At 44.2% G+C, this 15,650-nt stretch overlaps 1 protein-coding gene across 1 annotated transcript in view; it reads left to right on the top strand.

Annotated features, from left to right (window-relative positions):
- The window catches only part of USP9X (ubiquitin specific peptidase 9 X-linked), a 5,037,693-nt gene that overhangs the window by 2,669,428 nt on the left and 2,352,615 nt on the right, over positions 1–15,650 (top strand). The window contains exon 20 of the mRNA XM_044071835.1: positions 1,931–2,455. Within this exon, the coding sequence (XP_043927770.1) occupies positions 1,931–2,455 (525 nt within the window). The remainder of the gene's footprint in view (positions 1–1,930; positions 2,456–15,650) is intronic.

Consider the following 15,650-nt stretch of genomic DNA (forward strand, 5'->3'; position numbering starts at 1 on the left):
CCCAAATGTAATGACTGCAACAGTGAGTACACTCTAACATCTACATTTATGGTAAGTGTACACAGCTGTACATTGTATAACACAGCTCATCTAAAATTTATTTTCCATTTGTTTACCAGGGATGTCAGACTGGGCTTGAGGCCGGTTTTCAGTGGAGGCCTGGGGTGAAAAGCTCCTTTATTTAACAAAAAAAAAATTACAAGCAAATTTCATGCAATACACTACCAGAAACAAATAATTTTATAATACCAGGAACACACAATTTTACAATTCAAGAAAACACATTACAGGGCAATACAAAAAATATAGGCATTAAGTAAGCTAAACAACTAACTTACAAAATAGGGATGTCTAACAAAACATAAAATGTGATGTCAGTCTCACCTGTATTCTCACATATGGGTCAGATCCGATGTATCGGATCCATCTCAGCCAGTACTTCAGTTTGAGGTCTTCAGCAAAGCTCGTGGGCCTCATTCTTTACCCCTAATGCATTCTCCTAGTTACCTCAGATCTCATTTGCCACGTATCAAAGAAGTTTCTTCGGCTATAGCTCTGGGCTAAATACAACTTTTCACTTCTATATTTTAGCATCGTTGATCTTTTCTAGTTTAAATTCTTTAAAATATATTAACCTAACTTCTTTTCCCAGCTTTCCCCTTTACACATCCATTTGTTAGAGGATGATTAGGAATGTCCGTTTTAGTTGAAAAACATTCCTTACGTTCTCTGCTAAATACCTCTTTAACCTTTAATGTATATATAAAAAAATATAGAACTTTCTTCTTGTAGCATATTTCTATTTCTTCTTTGCTTGTAATATTCATTTCTTGTGTGTTTGTGTGTGGTTCAAGTCAGTTTAAGTTAGAAGACTTGACCTTTTCCGAGAGTGAGTGATTTTGCTATTTTTGACTATTTTTCTTTTCTCCCTTGGCATTATAGCCCAAAAAACAGGAAAGTAATTGTATGAAAAATGCAGTAAGAAGATGCCCCTTAGCGATTCACACAATGTGTGTATTGTTTGGAGGCTGTTCATTTGCAGGTGTCTTGCTCTATTGGCAACAACTTTAATCAGCAGGCGTTAATGGAACACAAAATTAAACTGATTTTGAAAGGCCTTTTGAAAATGCCTTTCTCTGAGACTATATCATCATATCCTTCTAAAAAGCCAACCAAAAGACCTTTATCGGAGCAGAGATCCTCATCGGAGCCGAAGCAGAAGGCTCCAAAATTGACAGACTTGAAGGCTGTATTGGAGCAGACATTTCCTCCCGACTTCCACTCATGAGCACAGGAGCCCGATTTCTTTCCACTAAGAAGATTTCTTCCAGGCTCCCTTTTCCACTTTTAACTACGTCAAGGTCACCTATACTATCCAGTAGGTCTACCAGGAATTTGTCTGACGATGTGGATAGGGTTGTACAGAAACTGTTCAAGACATCTGCTTTGGCCAGATTGCTTCTGGATCCGAGACCAAAGGAGTCGGAGCAGTCTCAAACCTCTTCTTTTGGTACAGTTCCTCCTCCGATCCGTCGTCCTGCTTTGGAACTGGAAGATTCCGATATCCAGGTTGTTTCGGTGTCTGGTCCAGGACTCTGTCTCTTCTGTTCTGACATCTGTCCTGAGTGTCTCCATACCTTCGGAGCAGGAGATCTCTGGAAGCCAACACTTCCCTGTTGGGTCCCCTGAGACTTGTCAGATCTCTCTGGATCCGACCATTTTTCTGGGAGCTTCGGCACAGGAGTTTGGCTCCTACCTCTACTTCTGTGCTGCTCCTTTCTGCTCTGGAGATTCCCTCAGCTCTGACTTGCTTGTCTGATCCAGGGACTTCCTCGGAGCGGGGAGGGTCTGCTTTAGAAGTAATGAGGAGGGCTTTGACAACTTCACAATCCTAGGATGCAGTCTTTTTCTGTTCTTCCTCCCTCTTCAGACAGGGTGTATGCCTTCTCACAAGCCCTCTCCACAGGTCCACAGAGACGACGGGTCTCAGGGTGCTATCTCTTCTGAAACCTCTCCAGAATATCCCACTAAAGAGGTCCTTCAGAAGAGGGCTTGCAAGATAAAGCATTTGGATTTACCAAAGTCTATCACATCTGACACCAACCTCGATAAAGCAGAAGAATCCACACCATCAACTCCTGATGATGTCTCTTTTGGAGACCTCCTGGAACTATTAAAAGAGAGAGATGATTGGCAGTCTTCCAGCCCTTCACTTGAGTCTGTCTTCTTGAAGGCCTTTGTGTTTCGCCCATCAACTTCTTGTGTGACTCCCCCTTTTGATGAGTTTATCGAATTAATCTCTCAAAAGGCTTGGGAGACCCCAAATACCGTACACCCTACTCCTAGGACGCCAAGTAAATACATCACTGCTCTAGAAGAAAAGGATTTTCTTACAAAAGGTGCATCAGTTGATGCCATGGTCGTGGTGGCGGCCACTTTAAGGGAACTCAGACAAGTACTTCTATCCATCCACCTAATAAGGACCCTAGGAAGGTACGGGAAGCACGTCTTCGCATCAGCTTTGCGGTCACTGAATTATCTCGCTCACTTTACCAGACTGCAGAGGGACCTAATTAAATAATTATCAGACTCCCTTCAAGGAGCTGTAGCTGATGCAGTGGCAGAGAAAGTCGATGCTCAGCTTGCTACCTTGGAATTCAGTTGTGAACTTGTCCATGAGACTTATTTCTTATGCAACTGATGGAAAGAGTAGGGCAGCAGGCTCGGGTATCTCTCTTAGGAGGTAGTCCTGGATGCATCTTTGTGATTTCATGGACCCCTTTTAAGTCTTTATTCATTAATGCCCCTTTTGACAGCTCATCCCTTTTTGGGCCAAAAGTGAAGGAAACTCTTACCAGATGTGAACAAGAGGATATGACCTTGTCTGCCATTGGAGTGCGTTTTTCCACTCCTACTAGGCCTTTTCCCAAGGGTCAAAAAGGTAGGGGGAAGATATGGTTCAGAAAAATCTCAGAGGTCTTACCAAGACACGCAAGGTGAAAGGTCCCCCAGAGGCAGAGGGGGGAGAAATAGACGCCACCCTCGTGGCATGGGGCCTGCAAAACCAAGGCTCCAGAGAATCTTTCTTTGGGAAACCTTTCCAGCTCTCCTGAAGGAGTGGAAAATTGCTCACCTCTGGAGGCAGTTGGAAGGCGTTTGTCCCTGCACCAAGAAACCTGTCTAAAGATAATGAACGACAGATGGGTGCAGGGAATAATAACCAGAGGATGCAACATCCTTTTTTTCCCTTTCTAGCCCTAGAAACAAAGTGGTTCCATATGTTCTACCTAGTCGAAAGGAGCACGCAACTATACAAATTCAGTAGTTGCTAACTAAGAGTTATCCAGGAAGTCCCAGCAAGCCAAAGATCCAGAACTTACTCAAAAATCTTTTTAGTTCCAAAAAACAGGGGACTAGAGGTCCACTTTGGATCTCAGCAATCTGAGCAAATCAGTAAAGACCAAGTTCCAGATGCTGACACTGCAGTTGATACTTCCATTTCTGGAAAAAGACAGTTTGATGTACTCTGTAGACCTTCAGGACGCGTGCTACCATATTCTAAAGGACAGGCGGTCCAGGAGGTTCTTGCGCTTCCGGCTAGGAGCAAGTCACTTCCAGTTTCGAGCTCTGACCTATGGTCTCACTACAGCCCCCAGTGTGTTCACCAAATGTATGGCAGTGTTAGCGGCTCAGCTGAGATGCAAAGGAATCCACATGTTTCCATACTTGGATAACTGGCTTGTAACTGCCCTGACCAGGCATCACTTACACCAATCAAGGGATTATGTCCTTCAAGTCTGCTCCTCCCTGGGCATTATTGTAAGTTATGAGAAATCTGTGCTAGAACTATCGCAAACTTTACTATTCATAGGAGCAGAGATGAACACTACCATTCAGATAGCAATACTTTCACAAGACTGGGATGACTTACCTCCGTCATCTTGTCAGAATTTTTATAAAGAAGTCCAAAGCCATCACAAAACTAGTTCTCCAGGTCCTAGGAAAAATGTCTGCTTCAATCATGCTAATTCCCCTAGCTCGCCTTCACGTGAGGGCTCTGCAGTGGATGCTATTTGCTCACTGGTCAATCTTGAAACTTCCACGGTCTCACAAGATCATGATAACCAATGCCTGCAGGAAAGATCATCAGTGGTGGATCCACTCACAGTCAGTACTTCGAGGCCATTACGTTATTCCTCCACAACCTCTGGCTGCTGTGACCATGGACACTTCCCAGATGGGGTGGGGGGCATTTTCTTGGGAAGACCGTTCTAGGCGTCTAGCAAGATCATGAAGCTCACTTGCATATAAATGTGCTAGAGATGAGAGCGGTGTTTCTAGCGTTGCAAGCATTCCAGGACTCTCTTCCTATAGGAACAGTTGGAGTCCCGACCATGTCTGTAGTTTGGTATATCAACAAACAAGGGGGAGCCATATCGTACCCACTTTGTCGAGAAGCTCTCCGGTTCTGGCATTGGCTGATAGCCTCCAACTGCTTTCTTATTGCAATGCACATTCTGGGGAACTCCTTCATTGTGGACAAACTGAGCAGAGCCATTCTATGGCCGCACAAGTGATCCCTCAATCACAAAGTAACTGAAGTGATCTTCCGCAAATGGGGCCAGCCTTGCTGCAGCCTTTTTGCAACACCCAACAATGCCAAATACAGCAACTACTTCTCCCTGATCCCTCCAACTGGGAGTCACCAAGGGATGCACTTGTTCATGATTGGCCAGGGGGCAACTTTATGCCTTTCCTCCAGTTCCAAAGCTCCTACAGAATGCAAATTGGTTGGAGACCATCATTATCCTAATTTCCCCCTACTGGTCTCATCAAATCTATTTTCCTTTTCTTCAGCCTCATCTCTGGGATGAACCTTGGATTTCTAGACCTTGTTCCGGACCTTCTGACACCCCCTTGACTGGAATGGTTTATCCTAACCTAGACATCCTGAAATTGACAGCTTTAGCTGCTCCCGTTCCCTGAATTCCCACGTGTCCATTACTCTCCTCCCTAATCAATCATATAATTTTATCATCCCATGAAACATCTACTCAGAAACTTTACAGAAATAAATGGAAGACATTTGTTGTATGGGCAAACATTAAAAAGATAGATCCTTTTGTAGCACCAGTTCATTCCATTCTACCATTTGTCTGAGATCTTCAATGATGGAGCAGCGACAGCGTCCGTAAAAGTTCAACTAGCTGCAGTCTCTCTAATTTTCATATAGGAGAAAATGACTACCCTATCATGTCACGTAGACTTTGCAAAGCTTTTTTGAAGGGCACTGTTATGCTAAGCCCTCCATACAAACATCCAGTGCCCCTTTGGGATCTAAATTTCATCTCATCCAACATTATATTCCCCCTTTGAGCCCTTGGCCACATGTGTTATGAAGCATCTCTCATGGAAAACTCTGTTCTTGGTAGCAATTACTTCAGCCAAAGGTTATCTGAGTTGCAAGCCTTGTTCATTAAACCTCCTTACCTAATCTTTCACAAAGATAGGGTGGTGTTGTGCACTAATCCATCCTTTCTACCAAAGGTTGTGTCAGAAAATACCATTAACCAATATATAGACCTTCCACTTTTCTTTCCCAACTTTCAAAACAAAAGAGTATCCCTTGCCATCTCCTAGATGTTCATAGACAATTGCTTTTCACTTTACTCAGAACTTCGGAATTCAGGAAATCAGACTAGCTTTTCATCTCGTATTCTGATACAAGGAAAGGTCATCCACTTTCAAAAGTCACATTATCCAGATGGCTTTCATCATGCATATCCCAGTTTACAATTCTAAAAAGAAAAAGCCCTTCCAAATGTCGCTAAACCTCATTCCACTAGATCTCTGGCTACGTCTGCTGCCTTCCATGCTAGACCACCTTGTGCAGCGGCTACTTGAGCAAGACCTCATACCTTTATTACTTAATACAAAGCGGATGTTCTTCGTGTTTCACTGTTGCAGTCATTACATTTGGGTAATCTGCTTGCAGTAGCCCTCAGTCATCCTTATTAACAAGTCTTGGGTCCTGTGTCTGTTGCTGTCCCTTCTTCCATGATGTCAGGGGTATAAAGCATGCAGCCAACGCCATTACATCAGTCTTTCTTCCCGTGCGGTGCAGAAGCAGTTCGCAAGCGCCAGTTGGCCAACTCCTGAAATTTTCATTTTCGAGTTTCGGAACCTAAGTCTTGAACTAAAGCCAAGTACCCCGTTGGGGAAACTTTTTCTTGCTCCTTACCGATGTCAGTAAAAGTTAATAATTGCATTACTTGTGGAAAGCAAATACCTCACAAAGATTTTCATTCATACTGTATTCTCTGTGTAGGCCCTGACCACGACTTACCTTGCTGTCGGTTTTGTGCTTATTTAATCAGCGGACTATCCGTCGTCTGTATATCTTCGCCTCTAAATATTTCGGTTCTCTGTTTAATTATCCAGAAATATCTTTGGTTAGCCATCAGACTACCGGGATTCCAAAAAAAGTAAAGAAAAAGAGAGACACAGGCTGCCGAGGTCCAAAACTGACGACTACGTTTCTCCTAAGCCAGTCGCCAGTAATCAGTGAGGTGCTTTTGCAGCCCCTGATACCCACTACTTCTGACTCGCAGGCCTGACTGAGACCCATTCGGAGTCCGGTATGCAGCAAGATGCTTCAACTGTGGAACCTGCAGATGTATCTACCTTGGATGGGTCCAGAGCCGCTGTGCAGGCACCGATTTCTGAGGGTGTATTCAAGCCTATGGACTTGCATATTAAACCGACTCCTCCATCTTCATTTAGGCCAAAATCTCAAACAATGCCTAAGAAACTGATGCCCAAACCGCATGCTCAGGCCTCTATGCCTAAAAAAACAAATAAGAATAAGCCAACCTCCTCCTTCTAAGAGACCTAGGACTGAAGTTGTTTATGAATCTTTTGACCAGGATTCTGATTTTTTCTTCTTCTTCTGATGATCTGGATTTGCCCTTATCTACTTATGAGGATTCTGATGCAGAGGGACTGTATTCCCTCTGCTTTCCCTCCAGAGGATTTTTCTTTTGGTGAAACCTTACTTACTCTAAGGGAACATTTCCACTGGGAAAGCCAGGATTTTTCTGATTCAAAGAAGAGGCTTAGGGATGTCTTTCTTCTGCCTCAGCATAGATAGGCCTTTAGCTATGCCTCCTGTACTGGACATTGTTGATTATGCCTTTTCAGAATCTAGTTTGGCTCCTGTTTCTTTGCCTCCTGCTCCCAGAAAACCTGACAGATGTTACAGGGTTCCTGATTCACACAAGTTCCTTTTCAAAAATCCTACTGCGGATCCAGAGACTATTTCACAGGGACCCAAGGGCATTAAGGCTTCTTCTGCTAAAAATCCTACCCCCTTGAATAGAGACTCCAGGGCGCTCGATAGATGGGGTAAGAAGATTTACACTTCCGCAACCTTGGCCATTAGGGCTTTAAACTGCCAATTTCATATGTTAAAGTATCAACAACATGTAATTGGATTGCTTAAACAGAAAGTGATGTTGATTCCTGACTGTGCTGAAAATAAAGAATTACAGGATTTAATGCATTCTGCTGAACATGTTGGAAAACATACTTTGCAATGTGGATTTGATTCATTAGAGGCCTCTTGCAGGTCTGATGTTACTGGGTCTGTGCTTGAGAAGGCATGCTTGGCTTAAGGAGCAATCTTTGCCTGATCATGTTAAAGCTAAATTGTTGGATGCTCCCTTAAATCAGGACCACCTGTTTAGCAATAAGGCTGAGGAAGTTCTTAAAAAGATGGAAGATGAAGTTAAATCCATGCAAACTGTCAGATTTCTTACAAGTTCAGCCTCCTAGATTTAGTAAGCACTGGCACTCTAAGAATTGGTCCTTTCTGGCCCCTTCCAAGTCTTCTCAAGCCAAACCCAGACACAGTAGAATTCCCAGGTTTCAGTCCCAAGGGACACACAAGACTAAGCAGTGGGGTGTTTCCACACCCAAATCTGGGAGTAGTAAGACTCCCCCCTATGGAAAACTGTCTCAATGACTTGCTTTTAAAATTTCCAAGCACTTCCCAACTGAATGCTCCTTTAGGTGGAAAGATTGGTCTGCAGGCCAGAAACTGGGAACTCATTACCCAGAACAAATGGGTTTTAAATATAGTGTCCCAAGGATACAGATTTCACTTCCACACGTTACCAACTCCAAGCAGGTGGCCAGTTCTAACCCCAAATCAGTGAGCAGAGGCCCAAAGTCAAGTTCTCTCTCTTTTAAACATGGAGGCTATTCAGTTGGTACCAAAAAGGAAATGAGACAAGGTTTCGATTTGAGACTTTTCCTGATACCCAGAAAAGGCAGTACATGGTGTCCTAGCCTGGACCTTTCTACTCTAAACAACCTTCCTGGTGATTCCAAAATTCAAAATACTGACGCTTCACCAGCTGCTTCCTATGGTAGGCAAAGATGCATGGTTAGCAACACTAGACTTAAAAGAAGCATACCTGCAAATCCCTGTCAGGGAGTCTTGCAGAAGATACCTACACTTCAAAGCAGGCTACATGCACTATCAGTTCTCTGCACTGCCCTTTGGCTTATCTGCTGCTCCCAGGGTATTCACAAAGTGCCTAGCTCCAGTCATTGCCTTTTGCAGGCAAAGAAATATTCAAATATACCCATACCTGGACGATTGTCTTATTCAGGCAGAAAGCCAGGACATACTTTGAATCATCTGGCCTTTGTTCAAAGGGTACTGACTTGTCTGGGATACACCGTAAACAAAAAGAAATCTCACCTGGTACCTTGTCAAGAAATTATATTCGTGGGAGCAAGCTTGAATACAACTTCCCAGATGGCTTTCCTCACGCCAGAGAAACTGATTCATTTGACAACCTACTTCAAACAAGTAGCCACAAAATGCCTGCTATATCTGCAAGACAAATACTGCAAGCCTTGGGGTTCATGTTCTCCAGCATTCTTCTAATTCCATATGCAAGGCTGCATATGAGGAAACTACAATGGTATCCCAAAAGCCTATGATGTCAACATTCACAGAATCTAGAAGCAAGGTTTCCTATCATACCTTGCCTACGCCTAGAGTTCCTGTGGTGGGCAGAGGCCTGCCACCAAAACAGGAGACTACCATTCACACTACCCCCTGCTGCCCAGATTTTAACAGACACATCGGACTATATTCATGGGTGGCTCACATGGCAGGGAAGTGCATTCAGGGCAAATGCAACCCAAGTCGAATGCACCTGCACATAAATCAAAAGGAAATGTTAGCTATACAGAATGCTCCGACAGCCTTCAAGGACCACATTCTTCCAGGACAACTAATGGTAAAGACGGGCAACAGCACTGTGATGTGGTACATAAACAAGCGGGGGGGGGGGGTTACACATTCTTACCCCCTCTGCAGACTAGCCATGGCATTGTGCAACACAGCCTTGAAGCTACCAGATGAATCTACAAGCTCAATTCCTGCCAGAAAACCTAAATACACTGGCAGACGGACTAAGCAGAAATCTCATGGACCCACACAAATGGAAACTCTTCCCAAGGGTTTTCAACATGTTGACAAGCAAATGGGGGAGCCCACATATAGACCTGTTTGCCTCCCCCCGGAACCATCAATTGGACAAATTTTGCACAAGGATTCCCCACAAGCTAGCTTGGAAAGTGGATGCTCTATCCTTTAGCTGGAAAAACCTATCAGTCTATGCCTTTCCTCCTCTGCTCTCCAAGTACTACTAAAGATCAAACAGGACAAGCCAAGGACGATTTTAATTGCACCAGACTGGCCTCACCAACACTGGTACCCACTCTTGCGCAGTGTGTCACGCTCTGCTCCATGGCACCTGCCTCAGACTCCTCCCCTGTTGTCTCAGCAGGAGAACCAGTTTCTGCACCCTCAGCTGCAAATCCTGAACCTAGCAGCGTGGCTAATTACCTAATCTCTCCTTTACCATTCCTCAGCAAATCAGTGATGGATATTTTAGAGGCAAGGAGGCCCAGTACCAGAAAATCTTATGCTGCAAAATGGAAAATATTTTATGCCTGGAACCAATCCCAAGGAATGAACGCAGCAGTGCCCAGTTTACCTCAGATTCTACAATACTTGACTGAGATGCTTCATAAGGGCTTGTCCTCATACATCAAAATTCATGCCTCAGCCATTTCAGCTTATTATAGCACAGAGCTTCCCCTCTTCTCTCACCCACTACTCAAGCAGTTCCTCAGAGGGGCCAAAAACTTAAGGCCACACAGGGGAGCTCCAACTCCAGTTTGGGATCTTTTCTGTGTCATGGAGAAACTCTCTTCCTCCTTTCGAGCCAGCTGCTATTACTACTTTCGGCTGCTCCCGTTAGGGGTCGCCACAGCGGATCAACCGTTTCCATTTCTTCCTGTCCTCTGCATCTTGCTCTGTCACACCAACCACCTGCATGTCCTCTCTCACCACATTCATAAACCTTATCTTAGGCCTTCCTCTTTTCCTGTTACCTGGCAGCTTCATCCTTAGCATCTTTTTCCTAATATACTCTGCATCCCTCCTCAGCACATGTCCAAGCCAATGTAATCTTGCCTCTCTGGCTTTGTCTCCAAACCTTCCAACCTGGACTGACCCTCTAATATACTTATTCCTAATTCTGTCCACCCTCGTCACACCCAGTGTGAATCTTAACATCTTTAACTCTGCCACGTCAAGCTCCGACTCCTGCCTTTTTGTCAATGCCACCGTCTCCAACCCATATAACATAGCTGGTCTCACTACCCTCTTGTAGACCTTCCCTTTCACTCTTACTGGTACTAGTCTGTCACAAATCACTCCTGACACTCTTCTCCACCCACTCCATCCTGTCTGTACTCTCTTCTTCACCTCTCTTCTACACTCACCATTACTCTGAACTGTTGATCCCAAGTATTTAAACTCATCCACCTTCGCCACCTCTACTCCCTGCATCCTCACCATTCTTCTGTCCTCTGTCTCATTCACACACACATATTCTGTCTTAGTCCTGCTGACCTTCATTCCTCTTCTCTCTAGAGCATGTCTCCTCCACCTTTTCCCTACTCTCACTACAGATCACAATGTCGTCTGCAAACATCATAGTCCACTGGGACTCCTGTCTGATCTCTTCTGTCAACCTGTCCATCACCATTGCAAATAAGAAAGGGCTCAGAGCTGATCCTTGATGTAATCCCACCTGCACTTTAAACGCATCCGTCACTCTCACCGCAGACCTCACCCGCTGTCACACTACCCTCGTACATATCCAGTACCACTCTTACATACTTCTCTGACACTCCCGACTTACTCATATAGTACCATAACTCCAGACTAGGCACCCTGTCATTTGCTTTCTCCAAGTCCAAAAAGACACAATGCAACTCCTTCTGACCTTCTCTGTACTTCTCCATCAACACACTCTGAGCAAACATCGCATCTGTAGTGCTCTTTCCTGGCATGAAACCATACTGCTGATCACTAATCATCACTTCCCTTCTTAACCTAGCTTCCACTACTCTTTCCCATAACTTCATGCTGCGACTGATCAGTTGAATCTCTCTGTAGTTACTACAGCTCTGCACATCACCCTTTTTCTTAAAAATTGGTACCAAAACACTTTCTTCATTCCTCAGGCATCCTCTCACTTTCCAAGATTTCATTAAACAATCTAGTTAAAAACTCCACTGCCATTTCACCTAAACACCTCCATGCTTCCACAGGTATGTCATATGGACCAACAGCCTTTCCATTCTTCATCCTCTTCATAGCTATCTTTACTTCCTCCTTGCTAATCCACTGCACTTCACGATTCACTATCCCCACATCATCCAACTTTCTCTCCCTCTCATTCTCTTCATTCATCAGCCCCTCTAAGTACTCTTTCCATCGCTCAACACACTCTCCTCGCTTTTGAGTACATTTCCCTCCTCATCCTTTATCACCCTTACCTGCTGCACATCTTTACTAGTTCGGTCCCGCTGTCTAGCCAATCAATACAGGTCCTTTTCTCCCTCCTTAGTGTCCAACCTTTCATACAACTCTTCATACGCCTTATCCTTAGCCTTCGCCACCTCTCTCTTTGCCATGCACCTCATCTCCTTATACTGTTATCTACTTTCTTCATCTCTCTGACAATCCCACTTCTTCGCCAACCTCTTTCTCTGTATACTCTCCTGTACTTCCTCATTCCACCACCAGGTCTCCTTGTCCTCCTTCCTCTTTCCAGATGTCACACCAAGCACCTTTCTAGCTATCTGTCTTATTAGCTCTGCTGTAGTTACCCAGCTATCCGGTAACTCTTCACTGCCACCCAGTGCCTGCCTTAACTCTTCCCTGAATTCCACCTCGCAATTACCTTTTTTCAATTTCTACCATTTGATCCTTGGTGCTTCCCTCACACCCATCCTCCTCTTCTTGATAACCAATGTCATCCTACAAACCACCATCCTATGCTGCCTAACTACATTTTCCCCGCCACCACTTGGCAGTCTCCAATCTCCTTCAGACTGGCCCTTCTACACAAGATATAATCCACCTGTGTGCATCTTCTTCCACTCTTGTGTCACCCTATGCACCTCCCTCTTGTTAAAATACATTTTCACCACAGCCATGTCCATCCTTTTCGCAAATTCCACTGCCATCTGACTTTCTGCATTCCTTTGCTTAACATCATACCTACCCATCACTTCCTCATCCCCTCAGTTCCCTTCACCAACACGCCCATTGAAATCTGCTCCACTCACCAGTCTCTCACCCTTGGGTACAGTCATCACCACTTCATCCAACTCACTCCAAAATTTTTCTTTCTCATCCATTGCACACCCAACTTGTGGAGCGCATACACTAACAGCATTCATCATTACACCATCAATTTCCAGCTTCATAAACATCACTCTATCCAACACTCTTTTCACCTCCAAAACACTCTTAGCATACTGTTCCTTCAGGATAACCCCTACACCATTTCTCCTCCTATCCACATCATGATAAAACAATTTGAACCCGCCTCTGATACACCTAGCCTTGCTCCCCTTCCATCTGGTCTCTTGCACACACAATATTCCAACCTTCCTTCAGTCCATCATTTCAGCTAGTTCTCTCCCTATACGAGTCATACTGCCAACATTCAAAGCTCCGACCCTCACTGTCACAGTCCTAGCCTTTACCTGCCTTCAGGCATGCCTTCCCCCTCTTCTCCTCCTCCTGTCAACAGTAGCCCAATTTCCGTCAGCACCCTGTTGGCCAACCGTATTGGTGGCGGTCGTTAACCCGGGCCTCGACTGATCCGGTATGTATATCTGTACTGTTGTCCGCATGTATGATTTGGCAAAATTTTACGCCAGATGCCCTTCTTGACGCAGGCCTTCCCATTTGTCCGGGCTTGGGAATGGCACAAAAAAATGCACTGGCTTGTGCATCCCCAGCTGCTTCTGCAGATTTAAAATTTCTTTCCTGGAAAACACCTTTCCTTTAGCTATCACTTCTGCAAGAAGGGTATCAGAATTACAGGCTCTTATGGCAGTGGAACCTTTCATCATCTTTCATGTGGACAGGGTATCCCCTCAGAACCAATCCTCCCTTCATGCCCAAGGTGGTATCCAGTGTGACTCTTATCAGTCCATTCATTTGCCTACCTTCTTTCCTAACCCACAGAACAAAGGGGAACGGATACTGCACTCTTTAGATGTGCACAGACAGCTTAGATTTAACTTGAACAGGACTAAACCTCAAAGGAAATATGAACAAATGATGGTGGCATTTGCTGCAGGGACAGTGGGGAAAGCTATTTCAAAACAAACCATTTCAAAATGGATAAGCCACTGCATTCTTTTCTGCTCTAAGCACCATGGAAAACCTATCCCACAGGGCATCAAACCTCATTCAACCAGGGCCGCATCTACCTCTACAGCCTTTCTGAGGGGTGTCCCTTCTAGGGACATCCTAGAGGCTGCCACCTGGAGTTCTGTACATACTTTCACCAAGCATTATCATTTGCCAATTTTCTCTAAATCCAGAGCTGGTTTTGCCACTGCAGTCTTGCAGGGCCTTATAGCTGGTCCTAATTCTATTTAAATTACTCCTCCGAACCTTAGCTTTGGGAATCTACCCAAATATAATGACTGCAACAGTGAATACACTCTAATATCTACATTTATGCTAAGTGTACACAACTGTACTATTTGACCTCTAGGAGTAGAGCCTCCTTTGGTTCTGAGGAATATTCGCCCATGAGCCACCCAAGAGTTCATTTGCTTGGGGCGCAGTACCACACGTAAGAATAAAGGTGAGATTGACAGCATCGCATAAAGAAGTTATGTTCTTACCATAATATTCCATGTGTGTTGTCCATCTCGTCCTTTATTTTCTCAGCCCTCCCTCCTCCCACTGCCTAAATTCCTGGTAGACTAGTTAACAAATAGGAATTTAGTAGGGCCATATAGCCTCAGAGAATATAGCCTTTCAGTCTGGTTCTAATTTTATGGCAGTAGGTATATCCATATTTCAGTACATCAGCCAATTGCTACCATGCGACTCCTTTTTATGTGCTGCTGGGGGGCAAACAAGATCTGAGGTGACTAGGGAAAGGCATTATAGGTAAAGAACAAGGCCCATGAGTTTTGCTGAAGACCTCGAGCTGGAGTATTGGCTGAGACTGATCCGACACCGGGTGTTACCCACACGTGAGAATTAAGGATGAGATGGACAACACACATGGAATGTTATGGTAAGAAAACTTTTTATAGAGTAGTAATCAGAGTAGAAAAAAATTGGCAAGCTGACAAAAGAGTAGATTGTACCATCATAGGGAAATGCTAGATGTTTAGGTGAAATGTAATGGTATAGGAGGGAAATATTAAAAGCATATATGGTATAGAAGGCAAGAAAAAATAGGTATGATAGTGGCACATATACTTAAAGACAGCAAGGCAGTGTGGAGGTGAGTTGATAAGGAGGGAAAGAAGATGCAGATAAAAGACTTGAGATGGGTGTAAAGTGATTAAAGGAGTAGTAAATTAGTGGTAGGTAGAGAGGGTTTGAAATTGGGTGGGCACAGAAAAAATGCAGCTTAATATAAAAAGAAAAATGATAGTTGTGGTTGAAAGAAAAGGGATGGACTGAATAGATCAGCCTTGGTTTTTGCACGAGCAGAGTCAGGTGTTAGCTAAGGTGTTCCTTAAGCAGTGCAGGACTTGGATTTTGGTCAGAGAAAAGAAAATTGCAATGACAGTTATTAGGTGTAGTTACTGTAAGTATTAATTTGTTGAATGATCTTGGTGTTCTGTTTGAGTAGAGCTGAACTAAGTTCTTAAGTGATGGACAGTAGTCTGGATGGTGTGCGATACAATGAACGAATGTTAGTTGCTTGAGAGATAGGAGATGAGGTAGTTCAGTCCAATTTAGTTTATGAAGTACTGTGCAGTGATGTGATCTGTGAGGGAGGTAAGTAGCCAGTTTTGCAGTTTTGTTATAACAGGACTCCAACTTGTTTAAGTCAGGTTTTCTAAGGTTGGTGAATATTGGTGAGGCATAAAGGAGGGTAGAGAGTAGATGAGTCCATGCTGTGCAACGTCTAGTGGCATTGGTTAGGTAAGGCTTGAGTCTGTACAGTGAACCATGCTTAATGTGGACCTACTTGATGTCTAGAGTGAGGTGCTTGTCAAATTTC

The sequence above is a fragment of the Protopterus annectens genome, chromosome 5.part0 (assembly GCF_019279795.1).
Source record: "Protopterus annectens isolate FY-2018-M chromosome 5.part0, PAN1.0, whole genome shotgun sequence".
NCBI lineage: Eukaryota > Metazoa > Chordata > Ceratodontiformes > Protopteridae > Protopterus > Protopterus annectens.